The sequence below is a fragment of the Phalaenopsis equestris genome, unplaced genomic scaffold (assembly GCF_001263595.1).
Source record: "Phalaenopsis equestris unplaced genomic scaffold, ASM126359v1 Scaffold000403, whole genome shotgun sequence".
Taxonomy (NCBI): Eukaryota; Viridiplantae; Streptophyta; class Magnoliopsida; order Asparagales; family Orchidaceae; genus Phalaenopsis; species Phalaenopsis equestris.
Genome location: NW_018164845.1, coordinates 267820 through 283586, shown reverse-complemented (window position 1 = coordinate 283586; position 15767 = coordinate 267820). Strand labels below are relative to the sequence as shown.

The 15767-nt window shown below is 35.4% G+C and overlaps 2 protein-coding genes across 2 annotated transcripts; one reads left to right on the top strand and one right to left on the bottom strand.

Moving 5' to 3' along the window:
* Positions 1-1029: 1029 nt before the first annotated feature.
* On the top strand, positions 1030-1351 carry LOC110026927 (abscisic stress-ripening protein 3-like; the record flags this gene model as incomplete). Its single annotated transcript, XM_020728139.1, is given in 1 exon segment — positions 1030-1351. A coding segment is annotated over 1 exon segment (98 nt), but the record flags the coding sequence as incomplete, so codon positions are not given.
* Positions 1352-9759: 8408 nt separating this feature from the next.
* LOC110026915 (FAD-dependent urate hydroxylase-like) lies at positions 9760-12694 on the bottom strand. Its single transcript, XM_020728125.1, has 5 exons — positions 12383-12694; positions 11679-11744; positions 11406-11586; positions 11104-11332; positions 9760-10306 (listed from the first exon to the last, which is right to left on the bottom strand). The coding sequence occupies exons 1-5, from the start codon at positions 12622-12624 to the stop codon at positions 9777-9779; spliced, it is 1248 nt and encodes a 415-aa protein (XP_020583784.1). The 5' UTR covers positions 12625-12694; the 3' UTR covers positions 9760-9776.
* Between the last annotated feature and the right edge of the window lie 3073 nt (positions 12695-15767).

Below are 15767 nucleotides of genomic sequence, written 5' to 3'. Positions count from 1 at the left end.
AGAGGATTTCCGATGAAGTGGCGTACGGCGGCGGCGGCGGTTACTCGCACACGATAGAGGAGAGTGTAGAAGATAATGAGAAGGTGAAGAGAGAAAGTAAGGATAAGGAGCACCTCGGCGAGATAGACGCTCTCACCGACGATGACTTTGATTTGGTACGCTTTCTTAAGGAAGATTTAAAAGGTGTTTGGTAGTGCCTTATTAATTGTATTTATCATCAGGATTTATTAAATCCAACAAAACATAAGAAAACGTAGTTTTCATGGCCTTGGATTCATGTTAAAAATTTGGATTTGATAAATCGAGCAAGGCTTAGGGTCTGTTTGAGGCGACTACAGTTTATTAAAAACAGTTTTGAAGGTGCTAAAAAATAATTTGATCTTTAAAAAATTGTCATCGCACCTAGTCAGGGCCAGCGGTATCTAGAAAATTGTCATCGCACCTAGTCAGGGCCAGCGGTAAAACGTAGATTTCAGGGGCAGCTTTTTAAAAAACTGTCAGAACGCAGTTTAGACAAATAGATAAAATTGTGATGCGGTGTCATACAGCCACCGCACTACAAATCTTTATTGCAGCCAAGCATCCCCTTAATTTGATAATTCTATAACTATTAATTTTGGCATTCTACATGAGTTTGTTTTGTTAAGCTACATGGCAAGACATTTCTCTTTCATTTCACGACAAATAAAAACTCAAATTCATTTTATTTAATCGAAAAATATTTTTTGCAATACGAGAGAGTCATTCCTACTCCAACTTGAGCAAAATTTAGCTAAAAAAACCTTGGCTTTATACTTTTTTAATGTTTTTTTTCAATCTCTAATTTTTATCTGAGCTTTTCTAAGAGTGAAATTATCAGAAGTGCTGCATAAATAACATGATTTGGTTGGCTATATGTTTAATAAGAGTTATCAATTTAAATGATGAAAGTAACATATGCAGTACGAGAAAGAAGAGGCCAGGACAGAACCAGAACACAGCCAAAAGAGCAATATAGAGGAGGAGCAGGGGTGTGTTGCGCGGCCTCCCCCTGCCATGAACGCCATGAGAAAAAGGAAGGGAAGGAGAAGGAGGAGGAGGAAGAGGAAGAAGAGGAGGCCGAGAGCAAGAAGAAGCTTCAGACTTAATTAATTATCTACATATGGTTTAATTTGTGTTCCATTCTCACGTGTGCTGTTTGCTTTCAGTTGTCAGTAAGTGCAGGTTTTGTATGGCTTGATCGCCTGTGTATCTGATAATTATGGATTGCATGTTTTATTAAGTTTAAACAATTTTGGATAAGTAAGATGCTGTTGATTGTTGGTTACTTGGAGTTTTTTTTCTTTTACAGAGGATTCTCTTAGTTGGTCTTCTCTTTACTTTATGTTCTGTTACTGATATTTTGTTGGCAGCTTGGTCTTCCTTTCTTTCTGTTTAGCTTCTGGATGGAAATTTAATCTTTTTGCTGTGGTTTGTATTTCTGTATTTGTCTTCGAACTGGATCATTTATTTCATTGCATCTTGGTGGATAACTTATTTTGACTTTGATATTTAATGATTTAGAAGTAATATTTCGTTATTTGATTTGCTATGATATTTTCTGATTTAGAGCATATATCTCCTTGATTCTTTTCATTTATGTTAGTTTTTTATCTATGATGATATCCAACATTCTATTAAATTTCAACCACCCTTTTGAATAAGTTTATTAATTAGATTTTGGATGAAAATTTAATACATTTACAGGTAATTTCTGAGCATTTTTGTGTCACAACAGGAAATTGCCCGATTGGCGTCCGACATTTTCGATGCTAATCAGACTATTTTCCGACACTGAGCCCGATTAGCGTCAAATTAGGTCGAAAAAAATTAACATTAAATTGGGCATCACTAATTGATTTTGCGTCGACATTTGCATCAGATTTTTATTGGCTTCCGAATTTGCATCACAAAATTCCATCACTAAAAATTTCGTCGAAAATAGGGGCGACGCTAACATAACGGCGCGGGAGCATCGAAACTGGATGACGTGAATTACCATCGGATAAGGTGGACTCTAATTATTGTCAAACATGTTCACTAATTAGAGTTGCCTAGGTTCGACATTCCTGCGTCGATTTGGCGGCAACAACTATCGATTGACTGATTGCAGGTTTTAGCGTTAGAACTTTCCGACGCTAATCCGATGCAAATCCGATGCAAATCTGTAAGAAATAAAAAAAAAACATCAAAACGATCGTATTTTCACATACCTGTTTATAACAAACATAAGCAACCTAATATGATAAGAAATCTCCAACATATTTACATAACGAAACTAAATTAGATTAAATATAAAAGGATCAAACTGTTTAAAGTTCACAACACAAGAAATTGAAAGTTCGCTTAAAAAGAATTGAAAATAAAACATAAAATCAGCCCTTATGTATGGAGGACATCATCAAACACAAAAAAAAGTTTAAATCTTGCTCTTCATCATCATCATGTTCCTCACCTCCTCATCCTCCAGACAACACTCATATGTCATTTACCTTGACAATCAAAACTCTCCGTCAGTTACGCTAGACTATCTACAACCATCTGTTGGCATTCGTGCACCTGTCAGAACTGTTCATTCATTCATCTTCATGACTTACCTGACAATCTCCTCATGTCGAGCATGTAACAAGCTAGGGCCCACAACTGCACGAAAGTGCTCGACCACAAATGTTATCCTCTTTGCTTTGTGGTCTTACACTCACCTCTTATTATTCCCCATTGCCTGCCTCCACAACTCAAAATTGGACCGAGCAGTGGTAGAATGACTACCAATGTTGTTGGTGGACAGTGAGGTTTGGCTAGCCATCCCCCTCTATCTCTCTCGAAGCTGCTCCGGATGATCTTCATGATCGGCGTCCTGGAGGGGTAGAACCTACAATTGAAGCATTAGTTACATTATAACATGGAATGACAATTGAAATTCACTAATTAGCGATACATAACTAACACCCCCTCCATGTACTGGAGTTCCTCCTAAAGAAGCTGACCTAATGGACATTGGAACCTCTACACATCCATTCCACATAGTAAGCCTAGCAGTAAACCTCCAACACATATGAAAAATTTAGCATGACCTCACGTAATCCATGACAATTTATGTCTGCTAGTGCAAGAAGTCATTTTTCTATTTGACATAATTTTTAAAAGTCTTCGATATGGGTTGAGATAGTCCTTCAACACCCTATTCCAACAGAGTTTTAAGCTTCCAAGCATTAATTTATGATATGACATCTAATCTATACGAACACATTGATCAAAGCATCACGCAACGAGCTTCTGATGAAATTTTGTATATAGTATATTCTGTTACTCTTAAATTCCAAGCACATACTTTGCTTTATCCACTCACCGATAAGTCTTTCACAACTTAGATAAACTTGTTAAATTATTTATATAACAATTAATTACAATTTAAGGGATTTTTAAAGACCCTTGTAGGAAAGTGGCAGACATAATCTTTTTTTATACCCAATAAAGAAAAGCCCATGAGGTAGTCTCAATGAGAAGCTAGTCATAGAGACAGTCATAAATGGAAAGACCACTTGAAGGTAAGTAGCAAACACAGTCTATACTTATACCCCTAGAAGGCATGCCCATGAGATAGTCTTGATGGAATGTTAGTAGTGGACACAGTCCTCGTTAGTACTGGACACAGTCCTCACTAGAAAGACCCTTTAAGGGTAAATGACTAACACACAATCTCCACTTATGCTCCTAGAAGGCATGCCCATGAGATATTATCGATGAGAAGCTAGTGGTGGACACAGTTCTCACTAGAAACTTTCTTGAGGGAAAGTGACATACATGGTCTCCACTTAAACCCTTGAAAGATAAAAAATCAAGCAGTATCAATGGGAAGCTAATAATGGATAAGGTCCTCACTAACAAGCCTCCATGAGAGAAAGTGGTTGGTAGAAACTCCATTCAAAAAACCTCAAAAGGCTATAAGTTATAGAAGTTACGTGAACACTAAAAACTCTCTGAAGACTATAAGCCTCTCAAAAGGTACATGTACACTAAAAAATCTTAGAATGTTGTAAGCCTTAGAAGGTACATGTACACTAACAAATTTCAGAATTCTATAAACCTCAAAAGATAATATGTACACTCAAAAAACCTCAAAAAGCTATAAGCTTCAAAAGATACAGGTACACTAAAAAATCTTAGAAGTTCATAAGCCTTGGAAGGTACATAAACATTAAAAAAACTTAGAAGGCTATAAGCCTCAAAAGGTATATGCATATTAAAAAATTCAGAAGGTAATACACTTCAAAAGTTATAAGCTTACTAAAAAATCTTAGAATATTATATACCTCAGAAGGTATAGATATACTCAAAAAATCTCATAAGGTATAAACCTTCAAAGAGTTAGATGTAATTTTACTCCTACAATGAGAAATACTTCTACTGGAATAATTTTTTTTTCTTAAGACTTTTAATGGTTTTGTCTCCTATGAGCAGCAAGTTATAGGAAATTGATATGCTTACATCAAGCAAACAAAGAACTTTACAAACAAACACATTATTATAAAGTATAAATACTACATCAAGTAAATAAAGAACTACAAAGCTAAGCATACTATTATAAAGTACAAAAGTTATGTCGAGTCAATAAGAATAAAATATTAACCTAAATCCACATATTTTTACTTTTTGTTAGGGACTTGGTTCTACAAGAGACTTTTAGTTTCCCCCCTTCCAAGTGAGAAGGAGGATCACAAAACGCCTGTCTGAAAGCTAGGTCTTTGATACTGACTCATGTCTACCAATACATCAAATGAATCCCTTTTCGGAAGTCTCAATAGAATTCTTTTTCTACTTTCATTTGTATATTTTTATTCTACTAGCTAACATCTTCGTTCGAAAACTCCTCAACTTCTCAGTACTCTAGTTGAGATCAGCTCTTGTCTCCATCAATTCTTCTCGAGTATACTTCAGCTCTCAAATTTATAGAGAGAGAAAAACCATTATAGTGGATAATTCAGTGGTACATGCCATTAGTTGATCTTCCAAATAATTTTCTTTTTAACGCTAGCATTATATATTTGTTTATACTCGCCTAGAATGGGTTTGATCTTTTTAAACTCTGTGTTGCATGCTTTTAAGGAAATGACCAACTCGATATCAAAATTCATATCCTTTATTACCTGAAGAGGGTAAATATATGTGAGTCATGGAAAAAAAAAATAGTATAAAGGTAAAGTGGGTTAAAGATGATTACATATTCCTCGACTTGTAAAATTTTCTTGCTTGTGTGACTCAACACTTTCTTAGAAGTATGAATCTTTAAATGATTTATCAATACACACACACACACACACACGCACGCACACACACACACACACACAATACTATTGACACTTTCCCGGATTCCCCCTTTACTTGTTTTGACATATCCAACATCACAGAGTGGGAGACTTTTGTAGGAATGGAGATGCCTATTTTGCAAAAAATTTCTTCCATCACATATTTGTAGGATGGTATACCTCAAACCGATATTCCTCGATACTTCAAAATATGATAATTCTTAGTATGTCTCTTCTCGCAACTTGAGGAGCATCAGTTTTTCATTTTTCTCATAAATATCTAGTCATTTTTCATACCGTTGATTGACCCAATTTTTTATGCATCCTTTCTTTGAAATTTCAATCATTTGCTTTGGTAAGTCATCTGTCCTTGAACATCAGAAATGAGCTTGTCTATCATTGTTACTATTTCCAATGAGAATATTGTATCAGGGTCCCTAAAGACGACAATTAACCCCATAATGATTGTCATATCTCAATAAGAAAGTTGGGAAAGGCACAATACATATGCGAATAAAATGTTCACTAGCTCAAGAATTGGTGGAAATTGAAGCCCCACATGTAAGCTCATCTCTTACGTGATGAAATACCCCTGCGGTGATGAACTAGCTCTATCTGATGAATTTGACAATCTAATTACCGATCATGCAAAAAATTGAATTTTTTTCAAAGAAGTATCGTCACATCTTCAGTGAGTATTCATACCGCCCCCTAAAGATTTCAATACGCTTTTTTTTCTACAGGTTAACGACTGATTTACAGGTAGTTTTTCAGCAGATAATGATTTGTTGGCTCAAAAATACTAACTTTATGGATTGAAAAATCAACCGCTCAATAAACGTCGGCTTAGCAAACCAGTCAATAACTTCAGCAACAGAACAATATAAGTCGAAAATTCATTTTCCGGCAAGATTTTTTCCATCTGAAAATGTCCGGTAACTAATCTGGGGTATTCCAGTAGTGGTTGGAGTTATCCAAGCATCCGTTGGAAGGCTTTAGTGTTTATTCCTGAAAAATTTTAGGGGCCATTTACATGCATTCTACGCAAATAATATGCATTTATAATATATCTAATATTTAAGCTTTACTTTTTTACATTTATAGTACCTAATCATTCATATTAATATAAAAATAACACTATTTTAGCTTCTGAAATTTGAAATAAACATTTTTTATGCCTTGATAAGATGGTATAGATTGAAATTGAGTTGTTAGAGATGTAAATACATAAGAATTTACATGAGAATTGAAGGCTATGTTTGTAAATCTTCAAAACATTAAATTTTGGCTCATTGTAGATTTTAACTACATGTTATATATTATTCACTTTTCTTAATCCTATTAAAATCTTGATTATATTAAAAATAAATATTATCAAGTTTTCCTGACATCTTATTAATTTTTATAAATTGTATGATGATAAACATATTTGTTTATATTATTTTTATGATGATTAAAATAAGATATAGTCTAGTATTTATGTGTGCTAGAAGACTCACGGCGGTAGGGTAATTGATTATTGTTATGGCGTTGCACGAAAATCCAACACATACTCAGATGAAAGAAACAACCAGTAGAAGTAGCAGAAGTTTTTATGTAGAAAACATAGAAAGAAAAAAAAAACAAGCGGCCTGACCCACTCGAAGAGTTTATAAATTGAAGATTACAAGTTCAACCTCTTGTCCCAAAGGTGGGAAAAAGTTACAAAATCTCACAAAGTCGATGCACCAAGGAATTTGTCATAAGAAATGGGCGGCGATCATTAGTGATCGGTGGCGGCCGACAAGTGATGGTCGACGATGATCAGCGAAGTTAGAAGTGATGGTTAACATTAGCTTATTCTCAAAGATTCAAGCTCTTCCTTAGGCCTCATGCTTCCCCCTCTCACAATATGGGTGGAACTCTCTTTATAGAGTCTTAATTGCAATTAATGATAGAATTTGAACCACTATAGTCGAACGACCCACAATGATTCACTTGATCGGACATCATTTAATGGTCGTTTGTCTGCCTTAATGATATTAGAATTGAGTGATATGGGGCTTATTGGATTCGTCTCGCCAAGATGTTCTATTCATCTATATAAGCTCGCCAGGTTCGTCATCTATTTGACTTTCCAAATATGTCTGAAAAAATTCCAATGATTTATCGTCTTGATCGGGGCTTTATTTGGTTTGGATTAGACTAATTTTAATATCATTTGATCAATCTTATTGAGTCTGTCAGTTTGACTATAAGTTTGCTGAAAACAAAGCTCTGGATGACTTTTTATCAAGATCTGAACATTTTTACTCAAAAGTTTATCTCGAGATTCATGTCGGAAGATGGAAATTTGTTGGAAGCAAATCAAGTATAAATAAGATTATAGTCTTGAGCATGATTTAAGCAAATTGATGAGATTAATCAATCCGACCTTATTCAATGGCCGACTCGGTCCATAATCACTTCAACATATAACCAATGAGAATTCGTTGAATCAATGTTCTGCTTTGATCTTTAATCAAACTCCCAGTACAAAAAATAGATCATTTTTTTCTTTTATTTTTTATTTTGATGAGAAGACTATAAACAAATTGTTTAATTTAAGAATAGATAAATCATATTTAAAATATTCAAAAGCAAAGCATGGTGAATTAGAATATTATGCAATGAATTAGTAAAATTATGATTATTGTGATATTTTTTTATAATTTAAATTATATAAAATTGATTTAATATTTATAATAGCATTTAAACCCCAATTCAACACCTATGAATCCTTGTTCTTTATTTGTTCTTATAGTTGAATGTTTCACAAGATTTTTGGAACCTTATCCTTGAGTCTAAGTAGTGTTTCTTCATTCACTCAAAAGATTAAAATACATGAAAATGGATGCATGAGTGAATTTATATAAGTAGAAGTAAAAAAATAAAAAAAAGTAAGTTTTAATTTGTCAGACTTGGCTTCTTTTGATAAGTTCCAACAATAACCATTTTGAACTTCATCAAAAGTTAGCAATTTGGATCAAAAAATGTAAGCTTAATAAAGAAGTATTTGTGCTTGTCGAATCTCAAAATGTCTTTTGGGCGATAGAGTTGAACGAATGAAAGGAAATGGTAAAAATTAAAAAAAAAAAAGAGTTGAGAGAATAAACCACACAATAATACACATTCTCTTAGCATAGATTCAATTATCTTTCTCAAATGGATGGCCCCCTTATTTATAGGGCATAGGTGAGGTCTAATAAATTATATATTTGTCCCAGGCCTAATACAATATATGTTTGTTCCAGATTAAATTGGAATGTTACAAGTAACTAATGACTCATTGCATCCTTACAGATTCGTAACTGATGCTGGTAATTTTGCCTTTGGTAATTGTTGTTGGCATTGTCTCGCCTATATAATTATTGTTGGCACTGTGTCAAATTCGTAACTGCTCGACTGCGTCATTTGATCGTCGCTTGCTAAAGTCCTTCGATCAGCTTTTTTGGGGGGAATCCTTGGTGAAGACCTCCTTATCCCTAGTAAAGATTTATTCCATCAAATAGAGGGGTGCATCATCATAATTTAACAGACAACTTCTTTTTAAGCAAGAGGTCTTCATAGAGGGTTGAAGAGTTCTACTGAGCAACCGTTGATCTTTTTTGTGAGTGACCCAAAATCGGTTGAGTCGATTTCATACGATTATTGTCGATTCTGGTGTACAACATTCATTAGCTCAGATATACTATCATTTGATCGGCCTATAATCCAACCGAATGAGCTCATGTTTGATGGTTTGATGTTTTGACAGTGATAACGCGATCTTTTAGTATACAATTTATGTGTATGTTGAATTTCCTTGAGATTAGTGCAGCCATATTTTTATGTACAAAGTCGAAAGGGTAAAAGGTTTATGATTAGTCTTGCATGGAAATCTCATAAATGGATATTAAATGAATCCTATATCTCTAAGGATGCGGTGAATTGTTAATGGTTCGCTCTTGAGGGAGATGCATAAAAAAGATATCACATATCAATCATGTTCATCCAATGTACAAAAATATTAAATTAAAATAAAATAATGAATAACATCATAATAGAGCAAAAAAAAAATTTGATGCCCAAATTATATTTTGAAATTTTATTTGATTGTAAAAAAAATTGATGTCATCACTTGAGTAAAATTGAGCGCTCCAGAAATTATTATAAAATTACATAGCTTACAATCACAATAGCATACACGAGCTCTAAATGCACTACAAAATAAGATTACAGTTAATAATAAATTTAAATATAATCACATACTCCTGCTAATAACCAAACGCTGTCCCAATTTACATTAGATGTCCAATAATAGGGTGTTATATGACAACCCGGGCCTGAATATTGTATGTAATCGAGCCCAAATTGTCACGTGACCCCTGTTATTGGACACCTAATGCAAATTTACATCAGGTGTCCTCATGCAATAATACATTTATTTTTCAATCACTTCTCCTCAACCCTAGGTAAGCTCCCACAGTCAAATCGTGCAAGCCCCGAGATCCACGTGAAAATAAACCTATAAAAAAGAAAATCCCGAACCAACCTAACCACCCGAGTCCAGACCCCGGCCGAAGCCTGTTGAACCGAACCGGAAAAATAAGAAGCGGTTATTATTCCGGCCACGCGCCACCGCCTCTCCGCCACATAACGCTCCATGCTCTCCTCCACCTCCTTGGGAGACTCCGCGCGTGCGAGGCATCGTGCAAGCACCACGGCGTCCTCGAGCGCCACACAGGCTCCCTGGCCCAGGTCCGGCGTCGTCGGGTGAAAGGCATCGCCGGCGACCGTCACGCAGCCGCGGTGGGCCCGGCCGAAGAGGACTTGCCATGGCGCACGGAACATAAGTGGGTCCCACGTCAGGCTTGAGGGAACAGTGTGATTAACCATTTCTGTGAGCTTGGGAGGCAAATCAACGGCTAAGTTGAGTAGGACTTCGCGCTGTATGAGCTCCGGATGTCTCCCCATCTCTTTTACTGAAATTCATGTACAAAAATTTAAATGATGGCCATGAAGAAATATGTCTCAAGATATAAGATAAATATACTTAATTTTACTGAAATATCTCGTAATTCAAAGAAAAAAAAAAAGGTCCCGCAAAAAAAAATTTTAATTTGAAATTCTGTTAATATACAGTTGGCTCAAATATAAACATATAATTATTTCTATTTGAGATGATGATCATTTTTAATTGTATTATAAAATATAAATAGTGAGGTGAGATGTCTCTAAAATACTTTTGTTTGAGAATAGTATTGCTTATTGTCTGGTTGTCAAAATCAATTTTTTAAAGGAAGATATGTTCGTTCGTTAAACAAATGAGTCAAATATAAATAATTTCCTGTGTTCATGTATAAACGACGTGAACAAAATATATATATATATTATTCACACGTCTACAAAGATTTATAATTAATTTAAATTATTAATTAAAAAATAGGATAAAGATTATATTATATTCTAATTAAATGAATATTTTAATATAAATAATGAGATTAGATCTTGTTCCAACCATTTGCACGACTAAACTTGTTAAAACGACTCGTTATTCATGAACAAGTTGTGTTCGGGCGTAAAAACACTGATATTTTTTATCCAGTACTCACGCCCTACTTCTTATGAACTAACTTAAACTCGCAATATTTTAGAAGAATTTTTCAGTTAAATTAGCATACACGAATATTTTGAAGCTAATATATAAACGATGCGAAGCCGCTCTAACCAAAAAACTTTTCCTAATGCAGGTTATTGAGAAAAGATGAGAAAGTTATACCTTTGGGCGTGGTAAGGTGGACTATGAACCAGTAGACATCGTGGTCGTTAAGGGGAGTGAAGCCGCCTCTTTTGTCCGCGGTTAAAAATGTCTGAACCTCGTGATTTAAGCCATGGCCTTCAGGAAACACAGCGAGGCCGCGGACTGCCGACCGGCCGGAATGCCGTGGAGGAGCTAGGCCCAGCCACTGCGCCACCACCGAGTGCAAGCCGTCGCAACCTATTACCGCCTGCATGCACGTGTGTTATTTTATATGCCTCTCTCCTATGAAGTTTAATTTAATTATTTTTAGGTATACATACCTTTGCCTTTATAATGTCTCCGTCTTCTAGTTGCAGAACAGTGATATTTGAAGAATCTGGGCCAACTTCAGTCCTGATTGAAGCTAGTTTAGAACAAAAACGAATGGATTCCGGAGGAATTTCCTCGGCTAATGCCTCCAACAATGCTTTCCTGTGAACTACTCTTGCTTCATACCCCTCCCTATCATAATATTAATCATAAAGCTTAAAATTCAACCAAAAAAATAATAATTTGATGCAGTATTTAAATCAAAGTTTATCAAACAGGAATACCTGTCCGATGACCCTGCGAAAACCACCCTTTGTACAGTTCCAGTCTCGAGATTTCTCACATTCCCACTGTCATACGTTAAAAAAAAAGATCAAATAAATAATAAAAAGAAATTGGGTGGGGAGAGTACTGGAAGAACAAGAAAACAAATTCAAAAAATCCTATGGAATTTACTGAAATATAAATAATCTCAAATAAAATATATTTAGAGCAAAGTCCATAAAAATTTTGATTGAGAGTAAGGTCGTAATTAGGGGTATAAATGAGCCAAGCTTGAGTGATCCTAGACTTGATTTATGTTCGGCTCGTTTAATAATATAACAGTTCATGTTTGACTCATTTATGTATAACAGTTCGTGTTCGGCTCATTTATATATTGAGCTTAAAAGCCGAACACAAGCTATTCATGAACAATGAATTATTATGATGGCCCTGGTCACGCAGCTGCAGGATGTTTAAGTGTTAAAGTGAGATTTAAATCTTATTATTTATATTAAAATATTTATTTAAATAAAATTTAATAAATAGTTATTCTATTTTTTAAATTAATAATTTTAAATGATTCTAAATCGTTGTAATCTTGTAGCCAATTAAATTATTTAAAAAATAATAATGACCAATCTATCTATCTATAATTTAGTTATTTCGAGTTAAAATGAATCTAATATAAATGAATAAATTTTTAGTTATGTTCGGCTAAACTTACCCCTGCAAAATGCCGTAATTGGGAATGAGCTTGTTGGCGATGCCCAGCGCGTTAAGAGCACGCCAAGCGTTAGGCTGGATGCCAACCGCAGCACCGCTTTCTCGCAGTTCGTGCCACCGCTCGAGAATAAGACAACCCTTTCCGACTCGCTTTAACGCCAAAGCCGTCGCAATTCCTGCAATACCTCCCCCCACAATCACCATCTCCTCCACCCTCTCCGCTCCTGCTGTCGCCCCCACCATCTTCTCTTCTCTTTTCTAAGCACTATATAATCAATCCAAATATCTCTCTCTATCTTTTGGATCAGACAGATGGTTTTAAGGCGGGCTTACATGGGTATATGTATTGAAGATTAGAAGGTTATAAAAATAAATATAAAAATTTAAATAAAAATCGCAGAGTTTCCTTCTTGTTTCGTCTAGTTCCGTGCGCGACTGGAAACGGAGTTGAGCCGTGATTCCTTGACGGTCTTAGGCTTGTTTTAGCTAGCTAAAATTAATTTGGGTGCGTAATTACAGCAATAATTATAGTACGTTTGTACGATTTGATTTTGTCCTTCCTACTTCGGGCTTAGGCTTCGGGCCAGTCAACTTTAATTGCCCTATAAATAAATTTATAAATGTAAATAGATAATAATTATGTTATATGTATATAACTATTCCTTATTTTTTAAATGATTTAATTGCTTATTTATCTACTAACAACCAATGAATTTGTTTAGTCTCTATATTCAAGCTAATTGTTGGAGTATAGATTAAGCGTGAACATCATCAATGATCACATGTTAAAATCAAATATTAAAACGTAATATATATATACTCATATATATATATATATATATATATTAATTAGCTTGCTTGCAGCAGACGATATATATTTCCAAAATTGACTTCAAATTGAACTGTTGGTTGACGGTGAATCCAACTCTCCAACGGCGACAAATCAATACCTTCGAACAGAACATATTTTATTTATTTTGGAGAGTCAATATAATTTTCAACACGGTTGGCTGCGACTATTTCGAAGAAAGAATTATTGCTGTCGGTTTCTTATTCACAGCTTTGTGGACAAGATGAATTTGAAACTCAATTTCCAATTATTATTTAAATTTTTTTATTAAATAAAGAATATTTGAACCATAAGGAAAATATGGTTGATATAATTAATTGGGAATCTGGCGTCATCGCTTGCGAACGTGCAGCCTCTTTTTTTATAAGATAAATTTAGTAATTGATGAAATTGTAAGAAAATAACTTCGAGCATCTCTCGTTAGCCAGATATTTAGAAATTTACATGTATACCACACAATTCTAATTTTTTACATATCTAATATCTAAAATTTGAACTTCATTAATGTTGAATTCAAAAGTGTCCATGAAACACGCTTAAGGCATAGAATGTCACACCAGGAAAGAGATGTAGAGTACAATAATGAGTGTATAACTTTTTATTACGAGGATCCCTCATTTATAGCTATTGGGTTGTTGTTTTACAAAATTACAAATATGTTCCTTAATCATTAACTTTTTGAGGGGCTTTTTAGTATATTACACAAATAAGACAAAACCGGTGAGAAGTTGGCCAATTCTTTGTTTCACTTTTCTTTTATCGGCATCCGATCCATGGTAGAGCCATTGGCAAAGCATTTCGTCATTTGGGAGAACGTGGTCCGATAAAATGTGTTGAAGATGAGTGTCCTATTTGTTGGGGAATCAAAGAGTTTTTTTGTCATCGATCACTTGGGATATCCGCCGATCAGTTGAAAATCATCTGTCATTAGTGGTTGTGGACGATCGGTGATGTGATCGGCAACCCCAATCTTCCATGTCATCCGTATGTATTTTTGGTATATATATTTAATTTTTTGATTCTCTTGTTTCTTGAAAGTTGCACAACACATTAAGAATAAGAGAATATTTTTAACCAATAGAAAAAAAATATAAAAAAAATTAAATGACATCATTACTCAATAATAAACTTCTATAGATTTCAATACCCGGGCTGCTATAAATAAGCCATGGGATAAGAGGGGTTTGCGTCATCTTCCTTTGTTCTTGTTCTTTGGTTATTTTCTCTTCTTCTGCAAGTGTTTGTCACAATGTCCAGTGATGGAGCGTCATTCGTTGACAAAGATTCTTTCCTTAAGGCCATGAGTGATATACGGACAAAGACCCAAAAGTTAGACATGAAGCAAAAGCCGGAGGATGAAGCTTCCGTGGGGTAAATGAGTAAGAAGAGGGCTGTGCAGAGGTCGAGAATTGGTGAGCGTGATGATCAAATCGGATGCCCTGATTTTCTTGCAGGCTCATTGTAGGAGGGGACTTTGGAGCAGACTAAAGGCCAAGGGCACCAGACGAAAGTGGTTGTTCCTACGGAAGGGAAGGAAACACCCGTCCAGATTGTTGTGGGGGTAACAACTCCTTAAGATAGTCAGGGTAGGGTGATGATCGGGGCAGAAACATCACTCCAAATGTCAAGGCATCTGATTTGATCATCACACTCACCAATGAGTGGAGAGTTAAGGAAGACCAGTGAGGGTGCTAACTCTTACACCAAGTTTAATTTGAACCAAATCTTAGGTATGTGGCTTGAATTGTGTCTTGAATGCTCGCATTTCTTTCTTTGATGTAGCTATAGAAGTCCTGAAGGTCGGCTCTATATCGACAAATACCGACGTTGATCCTGAGGATGATGCATTCGTCGTAGAACAAGACGTTGCGCGGGGTGGGGGGGGGGGGGGGGGTGTGTGTGGGGGAGAGGGGGGGGTGGATGTTGTGAAGCAACGTGTAGGGCAGAATTTGTACTGTGTTGAAGGTAAGTGTTTGGGTGTCATCTTGCTAAAGTGGAAGAATATTTTGCTCATTCCATGGAATGTCTTCAGGGAGACAATTATAGGGGAGTTGCAAAGGTCTTGGAGAGTGTCCATCGGGTGGAAAAAGTGGTTGTCTCTTTGCGTGAGGAGTTCTCTGGTTTTCCATGGGGAGATGCTTGCTACTTGGAGGGAGATGACACATTTATCTTTAGACTTGTTGGCCATTAGGGAAGGCCTCACCATTCAGATGAGGGATGGTCAGAATGACTTCTTTAGGTTAGGTGGTGAATTTGTGTATGAATAATTGCTTCACCGAAGGTTTGTCTCGGGTGAAGCAGCGAACAATTGTTTAGTCAGGTTTTGTCTTTCTTAGTCATTTCTGAGGATTTTGTGTAACATACCCCATATTTTTGTAATTAAATAATTAAAATGAAATGTAACTTTTTATTTTTATTCATGATTACCTTACCTCGAACATTGTGTGGTTCACGTCAGATCAATCTTATCGACTGTGTTTTGTATTTTCACACCTGCTCGTGTGTGTATGTATGTATGTATATGTATATATATATA